Raw genomic sequence first — 16,214 nt, 5'->3', positions numbered from 1 at the left:
AAAACAAGCAACCTGGTAAATGATTCACTGACGGATTAATAAATGTTGACAACAATCCTCTTTTTCCACAGCTGAAGGCCAAGGCTGACAATTGTGTGAAGTAACATTTGTTGGAAAATGTGAGGGTGTATTTTGGGGATGACAGGAGAAATACTAATGAGACTGCAGCCATCAGGCCTCTCTCACACCATCTGGACACTCATTAGCCTTGGCTTGTACTGGTCATTTTGTTTATACTAGACTTGTCAGGGAATTAGTTTTTTTTTGTTGCACTGAAGTTCTACTGAATCATGATTTGCCTCACAGTACCACCCTCCCCTCGCGCCTTCTCCTTTACTTTTACTGTGCTGATAACAAAGTGCCGTTCTCCTGTGCTCGGTTGTGTCTCTTGATATTTCACTAAATGGTGTCTTTCATTCATAAATCACTATGTGCAGTGTCAGTGTACAATAAGCCTTAAGACGGGCCGGTGGGAGTTTTAAGGACACCATTGCCACGGAGCTTCATCATGCAAATCACCTCAGCGGTCTATTATTTGTGAAAATCAAAGCAACACAAAAACAACAACAACAAAAAAGACACAGAGAGAAGAGGACGCTTTAAAATGATTGCAGTGATTAATTAAAAATGTAGCAAAAGCACGATTTCAACTGATCAATGTTAATGGTCAGAAAAATCAATAGCATTGTCTTCAACCGCTTCCTCTAACTGACTTCGGATATTCCATCTGATCCCTGCAGGTGAAACTTACAGATACAGCACTTTTTAGTTAGCTCATTAACAGGCTGCGTGTCTCCTAACTTCCTTCTTGGTTTAAATATGTCCCCGGGATATGTCTTCTCTTAACCCCAAATGAGGTCTAAGTCAGCCCTTCAACAGTGGGAGGTAATCTCACAAGTGCAGGCTATGTTTCGGCGCAATTAAAATCAAAAAATAGCTTCTGTGTTGTGAAACGTTGATTCATTATTCTCCCAGCGTGTTGCGGGCGCCACATGCGTTTCTATTTTTGTCGTCCATCAACACCATCAGCAGAAATCAAATACAAATACAGCACCGGAGAGAGCTAATTGTAAACGTAAACATGTCCAGGTCTATGTTCGGAGCGGTGAGAAATATTTAATGTGTAAAAATAACCATATCAAGAGATGCAATGATCCTGACAAAACTGTGTCAACTGGAAAGCACAGTGTCCACTGTGTAGAGCTGCTTGTTGTCCATATGAGGACATTTGTGTTTAGAGTGAGTCGACGGCAGAGTATTCACTTTATATGCAACAACTGAGCCACTTTTAAAGGGGACATATTATGCAAAATCAACTTTTTAACCAATTAAATCCTTATATTTTGGAACATCAGTCGGCAAAGTGTGAAAAAAGATGACTCACTCGTATTTTTGTGGTCCTCCTCAGTTTAAGTACAGGGGATAAAACACGCGATGTTGACTTCCGCGCTCATTGGGACGTCACAATGCGCTAAATTCCTGGAATTGTTGTCTCGCGGTGCTCCGCGTTGTCCGCAAAACACAGGAGAGTGCTGGCGAGGGCAGCGGTATACGAAAACGGGAAGTCTGCGAAGTCCGTGAAAAGTTCTATACTTGGCTCCACAGTGCAGCACAGAGTTCTACACAAACTTCCAGCCTCAGAGGATTTATCTGTCCAGTGGATACATGTTATATATGACTGCAATGTGCCTGCTAGAGCCTGCAAATGATCACTTTTCCAAATGCTAACTGCTGTTAGCTCCCAGTATTCTCAGTGGCTGATGTCATTTCCTGTCCTTTTTCGTTTTACTTTACTTTTTAAGGTGGACCTAAAGAGATACTACTAAACTGAGCGTTCTGAACAGGGCTGTTTTGGCAGGGTGATTGAACTGCTGTGGTGCTTCATCCGTATGGTATTTTGACCAAAGCATGTCACAGACATGTTCATTAGGACACCAGGGAACTAAGTTGGGGAAATACAGTATCATATGTCCCCTTTAAAAGAACAATATAGGATATATTCTAACTATCAAGTTTTTATTATTATTACTGTTTGATTGACTGAAAGTGATGCACAGTGTGAAGTGGTGACATGATGCGTGTTCATCTCTGTGCCATAACAAAACTGTCATCATCCTTTTTGACCCCGTGTCTCATAACAACCTGTCCACATCAGAATCAAATCATTCTAAAACTGTTTTTTTTTTTTTAAATGAAGATAATCCCAATGCTGCACAGTGGGTTACTTCTACACAAAACAGAAGTGATGGACACAGTCTGGGATCTGGAGCCTGCAGATAATAAACGCTGCTCCCTCTGCGCACACAGCCACTGTACGGACTTGTGTCTTTAATCTAGGAGGTTCTCTTTTATCTGATTATGATTGCGGGGTCAAGAGGATTTAGGGGCTGCTGCCTAAATGCTAGGCTGTACTGATTAGACTGGTGGAAGGCTTATGTAACTAAGAGTCTGCAGGAGGGGAGAAGGTGAGCTGTACCTCCAATGATAAACCACACTCCTATAATACACCTTTATGACTTGCTAAAGGTCAAACAAGATAATATAGTTCTCTGACAGGTCAAATAATATATTGCAGTACAACAGTAACTCTGACAGGTCAAATAAGATACTGCAGTACAATAATACTTGCTACAGATTGCATCCGTGATCAGCCGCTCACACACTGAGAGGAATAACAGGCCTGAAAATCAGTGAAATAAGATTATAAAGTATGACTGAAGAAAAGCAAACCCCCCAAAAATTCAGATTTTATAGGGCAAGGTTAGCATCCAGCCAGCAGGCTTCTTACAGAATAAGCATAAAGTAACACGCATCCATTCATTCAACAAGCTCGGAATATGTCTTCCATAAAACGTCGATGCAATTGATTTAACCTTCTGTGGAGCTACCACAATTCATGCAGAGATGAAAGGATGATAATGAAACACAAGGTAGTGGACGTGCTGCTTGAATTTCCCCCAAAGGGACCACACTGTACGGGACATTTGACGTCATGCTGACTCGGGGCCTCTCGGTCACTTTTATCATCCCAGACCTCTCTTTATATCTGACTCTACCTGCAAAATCAACATTGCAGCTCCAGGAGCTGAAGTTACATCACAGCAGCAGGTTAACTGAACTCGTTCTTGTCAAAGTTGGAGCCACGAAATTTGCTGCAGTTTTCTCAAAATTCTCTCAATTAAATGAAAGAAGTAATTCAGAAGGGTGTATTGTACGTTTGCCACAACACCGCATTAAATGTCCAGTGTGAAAGAATTTATGACATCCAATGGTGAGACATGATGAGTGTGACAAATGGAGGATTCCTCTGCTCACGCCTCCCTTTCCCACACGTGTCAGGGAACTACAGTGGTCTTTGCATACCAGAAAGCATGATGTAAGCTTTTGCTTTAACCCTTTAACACCGAGCGTGTCGCAGATGACACGTTTGCACAAGCACAATCTGCATTACCGTAACTCCGCGACGGTTTGTGCTATCGGAATAATTCCAACGGTTTCTGAAATCGGAGAAGTTGCGCGTCAAAGCTAACGTGTGGTCATTACGGTAATTTCACCTGCGCTGTCTCAGGAGGCTGGCGAATCAGAGTCTTAGTCACCAGAGAGGAAAGAGTTATAAAAATTCCTGTTCAGTTTCATTTTTGGCCTGTTTTTGGACATTGAGACAAATCTTCAAATTTAACACGCACAATCTGGTATTCAAAGTACAATTAAAGTGTTTTTTCTAAATAAAACTTTGTCTTTCTTCATTTTAAATTGTTAAAACAGTATTTTAACATGCAGTAAATTGTAAATACCTTGGAAAAATGGGCAAAAGCACTTAATTACAGGACACTTTCTGGCCCTTTTAATGATAAAGTTGCATTATGTAATAAATCTAAAGCAACTGGCCATAAAATCCTCCTCCTAATATGTCACAGAGACTCAGGAATAATGTTCATATAACAAACCAAAATATTTGCATTAAAAAAAATATTTTGCAGACTGCAAATCATGTTTTGGCATGTGGCGCCACCTACCGCCGTCTACCAATCATTGCAGTCAGTAGAGTCTCAGCTGCCGAGCAACCACAGGTTGCCAGTTACGTAAAAAAATGTAACCTAAAAGACCTCAGTATTTTGAATTTGAATGTAGTAACCATTTTTGGCCACATTCTTACATATGGCACCTTTAAATAAAGGTGCCATATGTAAAAAGTCCAGACTGATATTTTGAGGCTTAGGTGTTAAAGGGTTAAATGTAAAAGGCATGCTCCCATTTGGTTTGTCTGTTCGGGCTGCTGTGGAAACATGGCGGCCTCCATAAAGCAAAATGTACATTGCCTAAAGCGCATATAAATGACTTATTCTAAGGCCACAAGAGCCAAATTATTCAATATATTATTCAATTTCTGCCATTATACCATTCTTAATGTTGCACACTGGAATTTAAAGACGGATAATTATAGCAACGCTGACTTTCACCCAAATTGACATTTGGGGGGTCTGTTTCTGCAGCTTATTATGCTGCAGCTTCCTCACAATTGTGTTATCATCATCAACAGTGTATGTGCTGGACTTGACTCTGGCTGCTTCCAAGCGTGGGAGGACCAAACAGCACCCCGTCTGCACCCATGCAGGCCCATTGCTTAGCATTCCCACCAGCTAGAGCAGCTTATTAGATAAAGGAGAGAGTAATGGTGCACATGAACTTGGTTGGTGCCTGATGCAGGGAAGAGGGAGAGAGAGAGAGAGAGAGAGAGAGAGAGGCTGAAAAAAAATCTCTGGCAGGTCGAAACATTGATCTCTTTAAAATGCTCAGAATCCATCGCAATTATTTTCTGATGCTGCCCAGAAAGACCAGACGCTTAAGTCAGGAAAAGTGTATGGTTTCAGCCTGTGTTATGGCTTGAATATTTCATATTGCATTAATAGTTATTATTCTGAGGATCTTATCCAGGAGCTCTGCGTGAACACAAATCAAAACAGGAAGATGCTGCTCTTGCAATCCATACCATAGATATATTAAAACGGAGCACTGTAGCCAGGCATGGAACAACTAATACCATTAATTTATGATACCAGGAATACCGACTGACTCATATGTTAATGTTGCAGCTCTCACTAAATCACTGATGTGTAGTAACACTTGGTGAGGTTCTGATATTTATTGCACACTTTCAGCATATCACTCTGTTTGTCGGAGCTCAGCGAGAGAAAGACATCTGAGGGAACTAATCACACTCCCCTGTCGGCCTGTCGACAACACAAACTCCCAGTGGCAAAACATAAACAAGGTCACAAAATACATTCACAAGTTGCGTACATTTACATGAATCATTGCAGGGATTATGACTGTAATGGTAAAACATTTACACAAGAGGATATTAAAAAAAACAAAAATCACTGTAATTCACAGTCCTTAAAGTGGTCCAGTAATTTGGATGTGGCGTCTTTGCATGAGCTTGTGCTAAGTGCATTGGATGCACAAATACGACCGTGACTCATTGTAAACAACGGAGGGTCAGGGCAGCACAAATCCGTCTGGCTCAGTATCAAAGATGACATGTACTACCGGATTAATCGAAATTATAGCCTGCAGTATGAAAACTATGGACGTGTCCGTTCATGTGACAGTCGTGTGTTCATAAACACGACCGTCACTCAATTCTTTTATAATTTACTAGCATATTAGAATCTCCTGACTCAGGCTATGAGCCGTGCAGATATTCAAATGAAACAACAATAACTACTACTTTATGGCCAATAACTGGACCTCCACTAGTTCTGGATCCTGATGGGCTAACCCTGGATTTCCACTGGACGCGTTACAGCGTCATTGCAAATAGCTTCCATTCTAATCAATGAGAGCATTTCCACTGGCCGCGCTGCGGCACGTCTCAGCAGCGTCCCAGAAGCGGCATGCCGCGTCGCATCGCTATCGATAGGCAGCAGTTCTATTTTTGCCGTTGCTGCTGCTGAATACGCAGGTCATATAGCCCATCGCAACTTCACATGAACATTACGTCGTGACTGGTGCTGCCAGGTCAACAGTCAATTAATCAGAGCGTCTCAGAGAGTCATAATGTACGACGAGAGACTGATTGTTGAAGTGGAGAAACATAAAGTCATTTCTGACACCAGATCAACAGTTCTTCCACGTCGGAGAATGAAAAGAAGCTGTGTTGTTGTTTCTTTCATACACACAGTCTGTCGTGGGATCTCGCGAACTCGCATCCGTTCGAGATTATCGCGCGATCTTCCGCGAATACCGCTGGCTCCCAAGGCACCGCGCCGTTGCTGTAACGCGCCCGGTGGGGATTGACGCCGGGCAGAGGACGAAGCAGAACCGCGCCGCTGACGTTCCACGGCTGTAACGCGTCCAGTGGAAATCCGGGGTAAAGGCTAGGGTGGCCCTGAGCAAGGCACCCAATTGCAGATAAGTGCTGTCCACTGCTGTTCACTACTGGTGTGTAAGAAGAATGAGTTAAATGCAGCAGGCCACATTTACTATCACTAATTGGTGTGATAGTAATTCTTAAGACTTGGATATTTGGGATAAGTTTTGATGTGAGGTGGAAATTCAATGTATATTCCTGTGCTAAGGGTTTGTTAGATTGTGTTGTAATACGAAGCCCTCACCTGCATCCCCCCTCTGACACTCACCTGCGACAAGCCAAGCATAACGCTCCACTCCTCCTCCTCCTCAATCACTCAACCCTAAGTCTCTACGTATCACAAAGAGGCCACTGCATTAGCCGTGTCCTCTTAGGTTTGACCATTCCATTCATTATTCATTGGCGAAGGTTTGCAAAGATCCAGCTCAGCATCTGTGGGCATAACTTACTTACATGACTGCGCCTCTTACATCACTCTCTCCCAGGGCTTTCCTCTGTCACTATCTGTTCCACCTCTTCCCTCCTCTTGTGGGTCACTTGAAATACCTCTCTGTTGTGTTCTACTAATGTTTTTTTTCTGGTGCAATGTCAGCGTGTCTCTTTCATTCCCCCCCACCCCCCCAACTCTTAAAGCAATGCCGCTGCTGCCACTGATGAATGCAATTCTAGCTCAATTAACCCTGTTGAAGGGGTCAGTTTTCTCACACTTAACCTTTATTGAAGGTCAGAGCGAGCCACAAGTGCCATACAGCAGCACTGTGTGATGACATGTTTGAATATAGTGAGAGAAAAAAGAGAACATACCAAAAGAATCTGTGATCACATTTGACAAAGGGCTTGTTTTTTTGTTTTTTTTTATATGAGCGTGCAGAGCCTGCTGATGGCATTTCCTCGGTCAAGAGCTTTCAAGGGTTCCTTGCTGCACAGTTCATGCCCCATTAAAGGCTTCCCCACCCTCAAGGAGTCGCCATCTGACAGTGGAGCAGACCCTGCAGTCTATTTCCAAATGTACTTTCTGCTGTGGAAAAAAACCATAGCGCGATCACATGACCGAGCCATTAGAGCCACGTTCAAGTTCTCCTTGCACAGCACTCAGCGAAATGTCAATTCAATTTGAATTAGTGTGGGATTTCCCTTTAAAGTCTTCCCCCACAAGGTATAGTGAACAGGTCAGCAATACTGAGACGTGTGTCTGGAGAATGAGGGACAATAATGAGAGGGTAAATCACTTTGCATATCACATAGCCTATTAAATTGCTCCGCTGCCGTCACCTGATTTACCTGAGATTAGATATTGGCAGCCTCTTTAAAACTGATTCATGTGATGCGCAGCTTCCACACAGAGGCTGAAAACAATTATTTAGGTGAGATGAGACTCTTGTCAGTCACACATTAGTAGTTTATTCAGGTAATAGAAGCCGTGCAGGAGTGAGCAGCAAAAATAAAATGGTAGTCTTACGAAAGGAACTCCGTATTTTGTTTCATTAGTGTATTTTTGTCCTTTATAAAGCGTAATACTAAACATTCAATTTCCAAAAAAATGCCTTAGCCAAAGAAAAGCATCCTCTGCTTCAAGGGAAGAAGGATCACAACACTGCGCACACACACACACACACCCACGCACGACCCTGTGTTTATGATCCTCTGACATGGAATATAATCCCGTGCAGCCCTGCCCTGCCCTGCACTGCCCGATGATGAGATCGGGATACTGGAGACCCAACGTAAATTACCAGTGATTGGATTTCATCAAGGTTGACCTACCTAATTGAAGACCGAGTCAGAGCAGGTATAAGATGAAGAGGTGAAGGAGTAGGAGTGGAGGGAGATATCATCATTTTAGAGGGTGGCAGCCTCGACAGCCTTTTACAGATTTTTACAGTGTGCAAATGAAAATGGAACCTTGCGTGGCTGAGGCAGAACTCTTCTAAACATTTGGGAATGGAAAAGAGTGTAGCCTTCAATCACACAGAGTAAATGTGGCCAAAGCAAAAAAAAAAAAAGCATTTTGAGGGGCACATAATAGCGCTGCACAAGCCAAGAGACTTGTATCTGTTCTTTTCATGTGCATGTTATGTCTCAAGCCACTGACAGGTCAGGTCTGCGCTGACACACTTTATCAAAGCAAAGAAAGCAACACTAGCAGCTGACATACCTAGCACTTATTTCATCAAAGCAAATGGAGTGTAAATTGAGCTCCTGCCGTGATTCCACGTCTGGAAATTTACATTTGACTTTACAGTGCTGTTTACATGAAGGTTACGCAACGTCTTTAACTCCTCGTCTTCTGCTTCTTCTTGATCTTCTTCACCATATCACGTCCGCACAAAATTGTTATGTAAAGACGGCAACTTTCTCGATTCATTATTAACAACTGTTTGCACTTAGTGCGAGGCAAAACACACAGATTTCACCTGGCGAGAGTGCAGAGCTCATCTGTCCAATTTCCAAAGTGATGAAACTGTACTTTTTTTTTTGCCAAGTGGGAGCCGTTCTCCAATGACTGTGCCCATAATGTGCTATGATTCAGTGATCAGCTATTAATGTGAGCAGAAAATGTGAAATGGGGGTGGTGTAATCTCACAGTTTGAGTTCCTTACCTTGGCAGCCACTGAGGAGCTGGGCTTCTCCAGGAGATCCCACAGTTTCTTCCTCTTGTCCGGGCAGCAGGTGTTATCAAACTCTCCCTCTCCCTCCCGGTCCCTCAAAGTCTCTGCCTCCCTCCGCAGCTCCTCGTTCATTTGCTCTTTTTTCTGGTGATAACGTGCCTGGCAGCAGGACTCCAGGTAGATCTCGTCGATCCCCCAATAGTCCAGCTCCTGACCGAAAGAAAGGGCACACATCTCCTCCATCATGTGCAGTTTGCCTGTGCGGTAAAAGTTCAGAATAGAAGTGAATGCGCCCGGGTGCCGATCAAAGAAGTACTCGTTTTCGTTCAGGCTATAGTCATCACACACTTCCATCAGGGAATCGTGTGTGTTGCAGTCTCGCAGTTTTCCCAGCCGGGTCCTCGGAAGTCTGTCCAAGGTCCGCCACAACACCTCATGGTTTAGACCCCCAACGTTAAGGCGGACTCTTCGTGAGCGGGCTTTGGTGCGGATGATGTCGATGGGCTCAGGGGGCACTGAGGGATTATTTTCGACATCGGTGGGCTTGAGCCCTGCTGGTCCGAGGTTCTCAGCCATGGCAGTGGGAAAGGAGACGTGTCTGGGAAGATGTTAGGATGACCCAAAAGCATAAAATGGGAAAGAAAATCCCAAAAATGTTGAATTATGTTGGATCCTCTTTACACAAGTCCCTCCATGGCTGAGAAAACAAGAGAGACAACTCGTGAGAAATGACATCATTTGTAAACTTTACTATCAATAAGCGGCATTAGGTTGGAAAAATGGTCTTAAAATGAGTTTAAACAGATGGTGCTTAACTTCAGAAATGTACATGGTCAATATGTTTATGTCTGAGGCTTGCGTTACAATTAGGACTATCATTTATTCAAACGTTATAACACAATGCATCTGTTCCACAATGGAGCCATATATCGGCTCTTTTCCGGCAATCACCCGTTTCCCCGCGTTGTCAGTCAAAAATAGTAACATCGGTTTAGTGTTATCGATCCTTTCTTCGCATTTCTACAAAGGTGTTAGGCAGAATCAATGACTTTGTTTTAACAGTCAATATGGCTGCTATGCTTTGCACTCCTCTCCTGCACTGCTATGGCTGTAGTGAGGCGATGAACTCCTGCTGGAGCACTACTTTCTCTGCAGCCCCATCGGTCAAAATGGGACTCGGGGGGCAAGTCAGGAAACACATGAAAGGTGCCTAGAAATTCAGTTATATATTATCAGTTTAGGTTGGAGGAGACAAATATGAGAGCAAGTCCTGGAATGTTGTTTATCTCCTCATTAATAATATTGTTAACCTTCAATCATTATAGTCACATTTACTGACAGATATAGAGTCCCTATAATGTAAATAACCACTGTAGAGTAGACTAATACTTTTATTAGTACTAAAGCTGTAATATCTGTGTTGTTAGAGGTTGTTCCAGAACGCAACAGTTTACATTTGCCACTCATTTCTTGAACCTCACATTCACCATATTTATTTTTATTCCCAAATGGCACAACAAATGAGTGGATGAAGGTGGTAAAAGCAGCATCGCAGTGATAATCTAGGTCTACTTGTTTAATAATACATAAATACCTGTTACGCTACAACGTGTTCTGTGTTCAGAGAGGTTTTTAATGCCTTCATATTCCTGCACCTCCGGTGTAACTCAGAGTACTATTTTGTCCTGGCAACGCGCAAAATGTTGCTCTCCACTCCGCTCAAAGTAGTGCTCGCATGAAAGACACAATATCCCATAAAATACAGCCAAGTGTTACCTTGTCGAGATGAACCACCGTTTGCATGCAAACTCCTTCTCGTTCCTACGGGAGCAGCGGATGGAAAGGGAGCCGGGATCCCCCTTTAGTCAAGCGGCCACCACTGTAGAGAACACTCCGCGGACTCTGCGCAGAGAACGCGCGCCCCACATTTTGTTGAAAACGAGTCGCATTGAGGGGGGGGGGGGGTAAAAACAGAAGAAGAAGAAGAAGAAAAAGCGTGAATTATTCCCCTGTCAAATAATTCAAAGACTTCACAGCCAGCGCCGTATCGCCATCGAAACACTGTGGAAAGAGTCTCGCCTTCATCCAAAAGCTGCGAGCGTGCAGAGAACACTGGCTCCACTGAATCACTGTGGCTGCAGACGTCGTGCGCGTAAAAGGCAGCGAGAGAGAACGGGATAAGCGAACTGCAGAGAGTGTCCCGCTGTACACTACTTAAGGAGGAGCAGGCAGAGGAGCACTCAGGCTGCACAGCATCCGAACTGAAAAGCCCTAATGCAAGTCACCAGTCGGTTATATTTCGAAACACAACACAGACATAATTTCTATTTCCCTCTCGCCGAGAGTCTGAGAAAGCAAAACCAACTGACGATGGATTTACTTCAGCTGTTATAACATGTTACAGAACCTCATCTCATATCCTGGAATGGGAGAATTCACTGCCCATTGCTCCTTAAAGGTCCAGTGTGTATAAATTGGGAGGACTTGTTAGCATAATATTCAGTCTACTACCCATAAGTATGTTTGAAAAAGTGTATAATCACTTTAAAATGAAATAAGAATTACATTTCTGTAGCCCTCTATAGTTTCATAAATGAACCTCAGGCAAGGGCCTTGTTTCTACAGCAGGACAAACCAGCCAGAGCATCTGTTTTTGTTGTTGTACAAAGAAAGAAGAATAGCATCCTCTCTAGTATGAGCTGAAATTCAATTTACTACCTATGTGTTTGTTTGAATAAGGGTATAATCACTGTAAATACAAAAAATACATTTCTATAGCCTTCAATATGTACCATAAGGCCCTGGTAGACTTCTGCGCACGCGGACCCAACGTGCACCGCTCGCATTAAGCCCAGATTTTGGAACCACGTACAAAGACTGCATTGGGTACACATGGACAGTGCATGCATGAACTCAACTTCCACCCCATTCGTAGGTGGAGTATAAGCCCCGTTCACCAAGCAGAATAAATATTTCGAAGATAGCCATCTGAGCCTCGAACCGGCTAACACCTCGACTCCCCTGCCCAGAGTCGACTACACCCGACTGACCTTTGAGCTGTGAGCCACTCAAACCGTTCGTTCTCTTATTCTTTGGTAGGAATGCGTTCTATTCCCTGCATCCATACTTGTACCGCCACATGATGGTGAAGTGGGATACTACAGGACCCTGAGTATACCAGCGTCCGCGATATGCAAGGCACGCACTGCTTGCGAGGGCCTTGCTTTTCAGACTCCGTCCTCTTGCACTGCCATGGTTCTACGGCAGGACGAACCTGCCAGAGCATCTGATTAGATTATTATTCAAACAAAGAGGAATGGCATCCTCTCTAGTGTGTGCTGATGCGCGAGTCACTTTATTGCCACCATTGGATGTCACTGAAATGTTGCACCCTGGCAAAAGACTGCATTTAAAATGGTGGTGGTGGTGGTGGTGATCGTACAGTGCCCATTTGCCACGCCACAAATGTCGATTTTTTTTTAATCTCCAGCCCTGAAAAGGCTGCTACAAACTTGGCTGAAAATAATATTTTGCCTGAGCTTCTTTTTTAGGACACGAGCACAACAAATTGCTGCCTCCAACCCACACTCACTCTCACACCAACAGCGCTTGCGATCCATTACGAGCAAAACAGCCAAAAACCTCACTAAACTGACTACTTGAGATGCTCGATTTCACCTTGCAGCGAGCAATCTGATACGCAGAAGACAAAAAGATAGCCTGACCCCCTTTTTTTTTCCCCTTGTACACTTGAGGAAGCTATCAGCAGTAAGTCAGAGATAAACCCAGGCAGAACTTATGCCTCCTCCAAGTAATCAAACCCATTCTCTCTATTAGTTATCAATATATAATGATCCCTGGTTTTGGATGAATGAATAAATAAAGATATTAAATTATTATTACTTTCCCTTATTATCCCCCAGATCGTTACCTGTGTCACTGGAGTGTTCGGTCTCATCCTGTCTCTTTCCCTCACTCTCAATTCATACATGAATAGTGTTCAATACAGCAATGATATTTCCCTGTAGAGCTTATGTGTCAGTTGAGTGTTTTCCCCTTAGCCAAGCGTTTTTCCAGAAATTTGATTATGCACTGCATATGTGTAATTGATTTCCCTGCCATGTTCCTTCCTTCCAGTGACACGTGATCAATAATGGTGCATTGGCTAAATGGGGGGGGGGGGGGGGGCTCTGTGTGCATGTGTGTCTTAACTGTGTAGTCACTTGTTTTTTGAAGGTCAAAGGCTTTGGCGCTGTCTTGATTTCAGATGTAGATCTGCAGGTGCACGGACTCTTCACACTGACAATCATCCTACTGCATACTGCATTCCCTGCAACCGCATATGGATCATTTGAATGTGACCTTTCCACTCGGTCTGTCTAGAGCACACGAGCTGTGGGTTTGCTGTGCAAATTTGATTTGAATATGACAAGAGGCGCAAAGAAGTGTGGACAAAAACACATTCGCTGGCCACGCAGCAGTGGGCACCCAGTGTGGTCTTCTGCTGCTGCAGCCAAGCTTCAAGTTGCCTTTCTTTCATCTTGAAGTGGTCTGGCCATTCTCCACCCGACCGCTGGTGTCAACAAGGCATGTTTGCTCTGAGAACTGCCACTTACTGGATATTTTCTCTTTTTCAGACCATTCTCTGTAAGTGGTTCAGATGACTGTGAATCAAAATCCCAGTACATTAGGTCAGCATTTTCTGAAATACTCGGATCACAAAGTCACTCTTCTTAACCATTTTGATGCTCGGCTTGAATTTCAGCTGGTCGTTGTGACCATGTCTACATGCTGTTGAACAAAAGTGTCTAATACAATGGCCAGTGAGTGCATGTTTTTAGGCAAACTGTAATGTTTACAACACTGAGGTGAAGACAAAGTTTGCAGACTTGCAGCATTTCTTCCCGTAAACCCTCGACGGCACAATGACATTAATTTGGCAGCACTCAAGTTGAGAAGCCTCTCCCTGACCCTGAGTTGATTGATGCAAATTATTCCCTTGATGACATCAAAACTGCTGACGCTGCATCAGCTAATTATTTTGGGTACAGTGAAAGGATTAAGGGTAACTGACTGCGTCCCATTTCGTCAGTTATTATGAAACTGGCAGCCAATCATCGAGTATGAGTCAGGATGTGTGAGTTAGCAGCGATGTTGATACACACAACAATCAGCTGAGCCGCGTTGTTGTTGTCCGCTGCAGCTTCTACAGCAGGCACAAGTGTTGTGTGTTGTAATTTGATACTTGGTGCACTAGATGCTTCCAGCTTTAAACTAAAACCAACTGCATGCACAGTACACCGGGGAGTTGAGGGCAGCCTGCGTCCATCCACGTGGGTGGAATAACTCTGGTTACCAGCTTGATATCTATAATTACTAACTTACCATACAGAAACTTGTTGATGCACTGCAGGTTATGAAGAAGATGAGAACATTTTTTTTTTTTTTCTTACCCTTGAGGACGCTAACACAGAGATGAGGTTGTTTATGTGTGTTTTTTTTTTTTAAATCTCTGTGTACAATGTGGGCATGTGAGCCTGTGTGGGCTGTTGCCATAGCAACTCAAGTTGTAGCATCATGCTGGAGAAACACTTTTGGCCGTGGAGCCAGATAGGCTTGTGAGCTAGCGTGGCTGCTATTTTGTGACAATGATTGAATCAGCTGTTTGGTCAATTAACCTTTAGTGTCTGTGTTTAACAGAATACTATTACACCATCTGACAGGGATTCTGTGGCGTGATAAAAAGCTTTTTCCTTCCGTGTGTAAGCAATAAAGGAGAATTCAAAGGTGTGGAGCCCACCACTGTTTGGTGTCACTGTCGCACACACTGTCATCAATCTTAGCGCAAAAAGAGTTGACTGATTCTTCCATCTGCCTCGTCCCTGAGCCATCACTGGCTGGTTGATATTTTCCATTTCCAGATTGTCATCAAATTCAAATGCATCCACTTTATCATCCAAATGACACTGTGGACACACTCGCACCTCACAGCTCCTGCTTCTGATGCTGTCAGCACTTTAGAGTGAGACGCGTCATCATCATCTGTTCATAGACGGATGCACTGAGGGAGCTATATGCAGATCTTTCCGTAGATTTCTGAATCATCAGCTGAGTGCATTTGAGAAAAGGATTTGCTTCTGTTGTTTTCTTCTACATAAAATGGCTATTTGTCTGCGTGTGTGTAGGAGAAGAGATAGAGAGGAGAAAGAACTGTGGATAACTGTAATTTGCTGTGTGCTCCTGCAGGAGGAGGAGAAGTCACATTCACTTAAATTACAATAATAAGCATTCAATCAATGTGCAGTACCTTTCTATTAATGGAAAGCTACGACAGATTTGAATGCTTGGAGGGGGAAAAAACAAAAATGATGCATAGGTGGGCAAAGTCAAAAGAAACAATATCCACGCTGTCCCCTTTTCTCTCTCTTTTCCCTGTGCATTAATTTTTTAGGCCTTGAGTATAACTTTCAGAGGTGTCATTTATTATTCGGTGAATTTCAAAGTTGTGCGACTGGCTCAATGTGAGACCACCGACTGCGAGTCTGAAGAATTCCATCACAATACATTATGCGCAAACCTGTGCGCGGCTCCGTCTCTGCTTTCCTGTGTGTGTGTGTTTTTGTCAATAAGAGGGAGGAAACACGCCGCGGCAGCAACCTGTTTATTCTCTTTGGCTATTTTTAGCTGACGGCCATGTCAAGGTCCAACACAACCACCCACCCACAGTGGGCAGCAGTGGCCTTCGATATAATGGTCTGCGGCAGACCAGAGTCATTAATCTATGTCATCTTTTCATTCATCCCCCCCCCCCCCGACACACACCTGTTCACCTCTGACGCCACCACCAACAACTCCAAATGTGTCAAAAATACACACAGCTCAATGAACGTGAACATGAACATGCTTTGGTATTCGGTTGTGAAAAAAAAAAAAAAAAAAGAAAAAGGGCACATAATATGCAGGATGTCCCGGAGACTTAACAGCCTTAGTCTGTAACATGTAACCTTGCAACAAGTAGATCCGGGTTCAATCCACCAGAGGACCTGTGTAACACTCCACCAACAACCTGTTTTTCTACGTATGTGTACAGTATGTCTTGTTGTTTGATCTGACCTCAGTGTTTTGTGAAATGCTGTTTGCAGGGGACACAAAAATATGATTGATTACACCACCATCTGTCTGGAGTTGATGGGGCTATGGATATTACACATAAACAGAATTAGGGCTGCATT

The 16,214-nt window shown here is 43.5% G+C and overlaps 1 protein-coding gene across 1 annotated transcript in view; it reads right to left on the bottom strand.

The window, feature by feature from the left end:
- kcnb2b (potassium voltage-gated channel subfamily B member 2b) overlaps positions 1-9,558 on the bottom strand; it is a gene marked incomplete at both ends in the record, with an annotated part of 85,197 nt that extends 75,639 nt beyond the window's left edge. The window contains one exon of the mRNA XM_083901844.1: positions 8,974-9,558. Within this exon, the coding sequence (XP_083757970.1) occupies positions 8,974-9,558 (585 nt within the window). The remainder of the gene's footprint in view (positions 1-8,973) is intronic.
- Between the last annotated feature and the right edge of the window lie 6,656 nt (positions 9,559-16,214).

This window comes from Microchirus variegatus (genome assembly GCF_963457635.1).
Source record: "Microchirus variegatus genome assembly, chromosome: 15".
Taxonomy (NCBI): domain Eukaryota; kingdom Metazoa; phylum Chordata; class Actinopteri; order Pleuronectiformes; family Soleidae; genus Microchirus; species Microchirus variegatus.
Note: the sequence above shows the minus strand (reverse complement) of the source record. Positions and strands in the feature narration are given on the sequence as shown.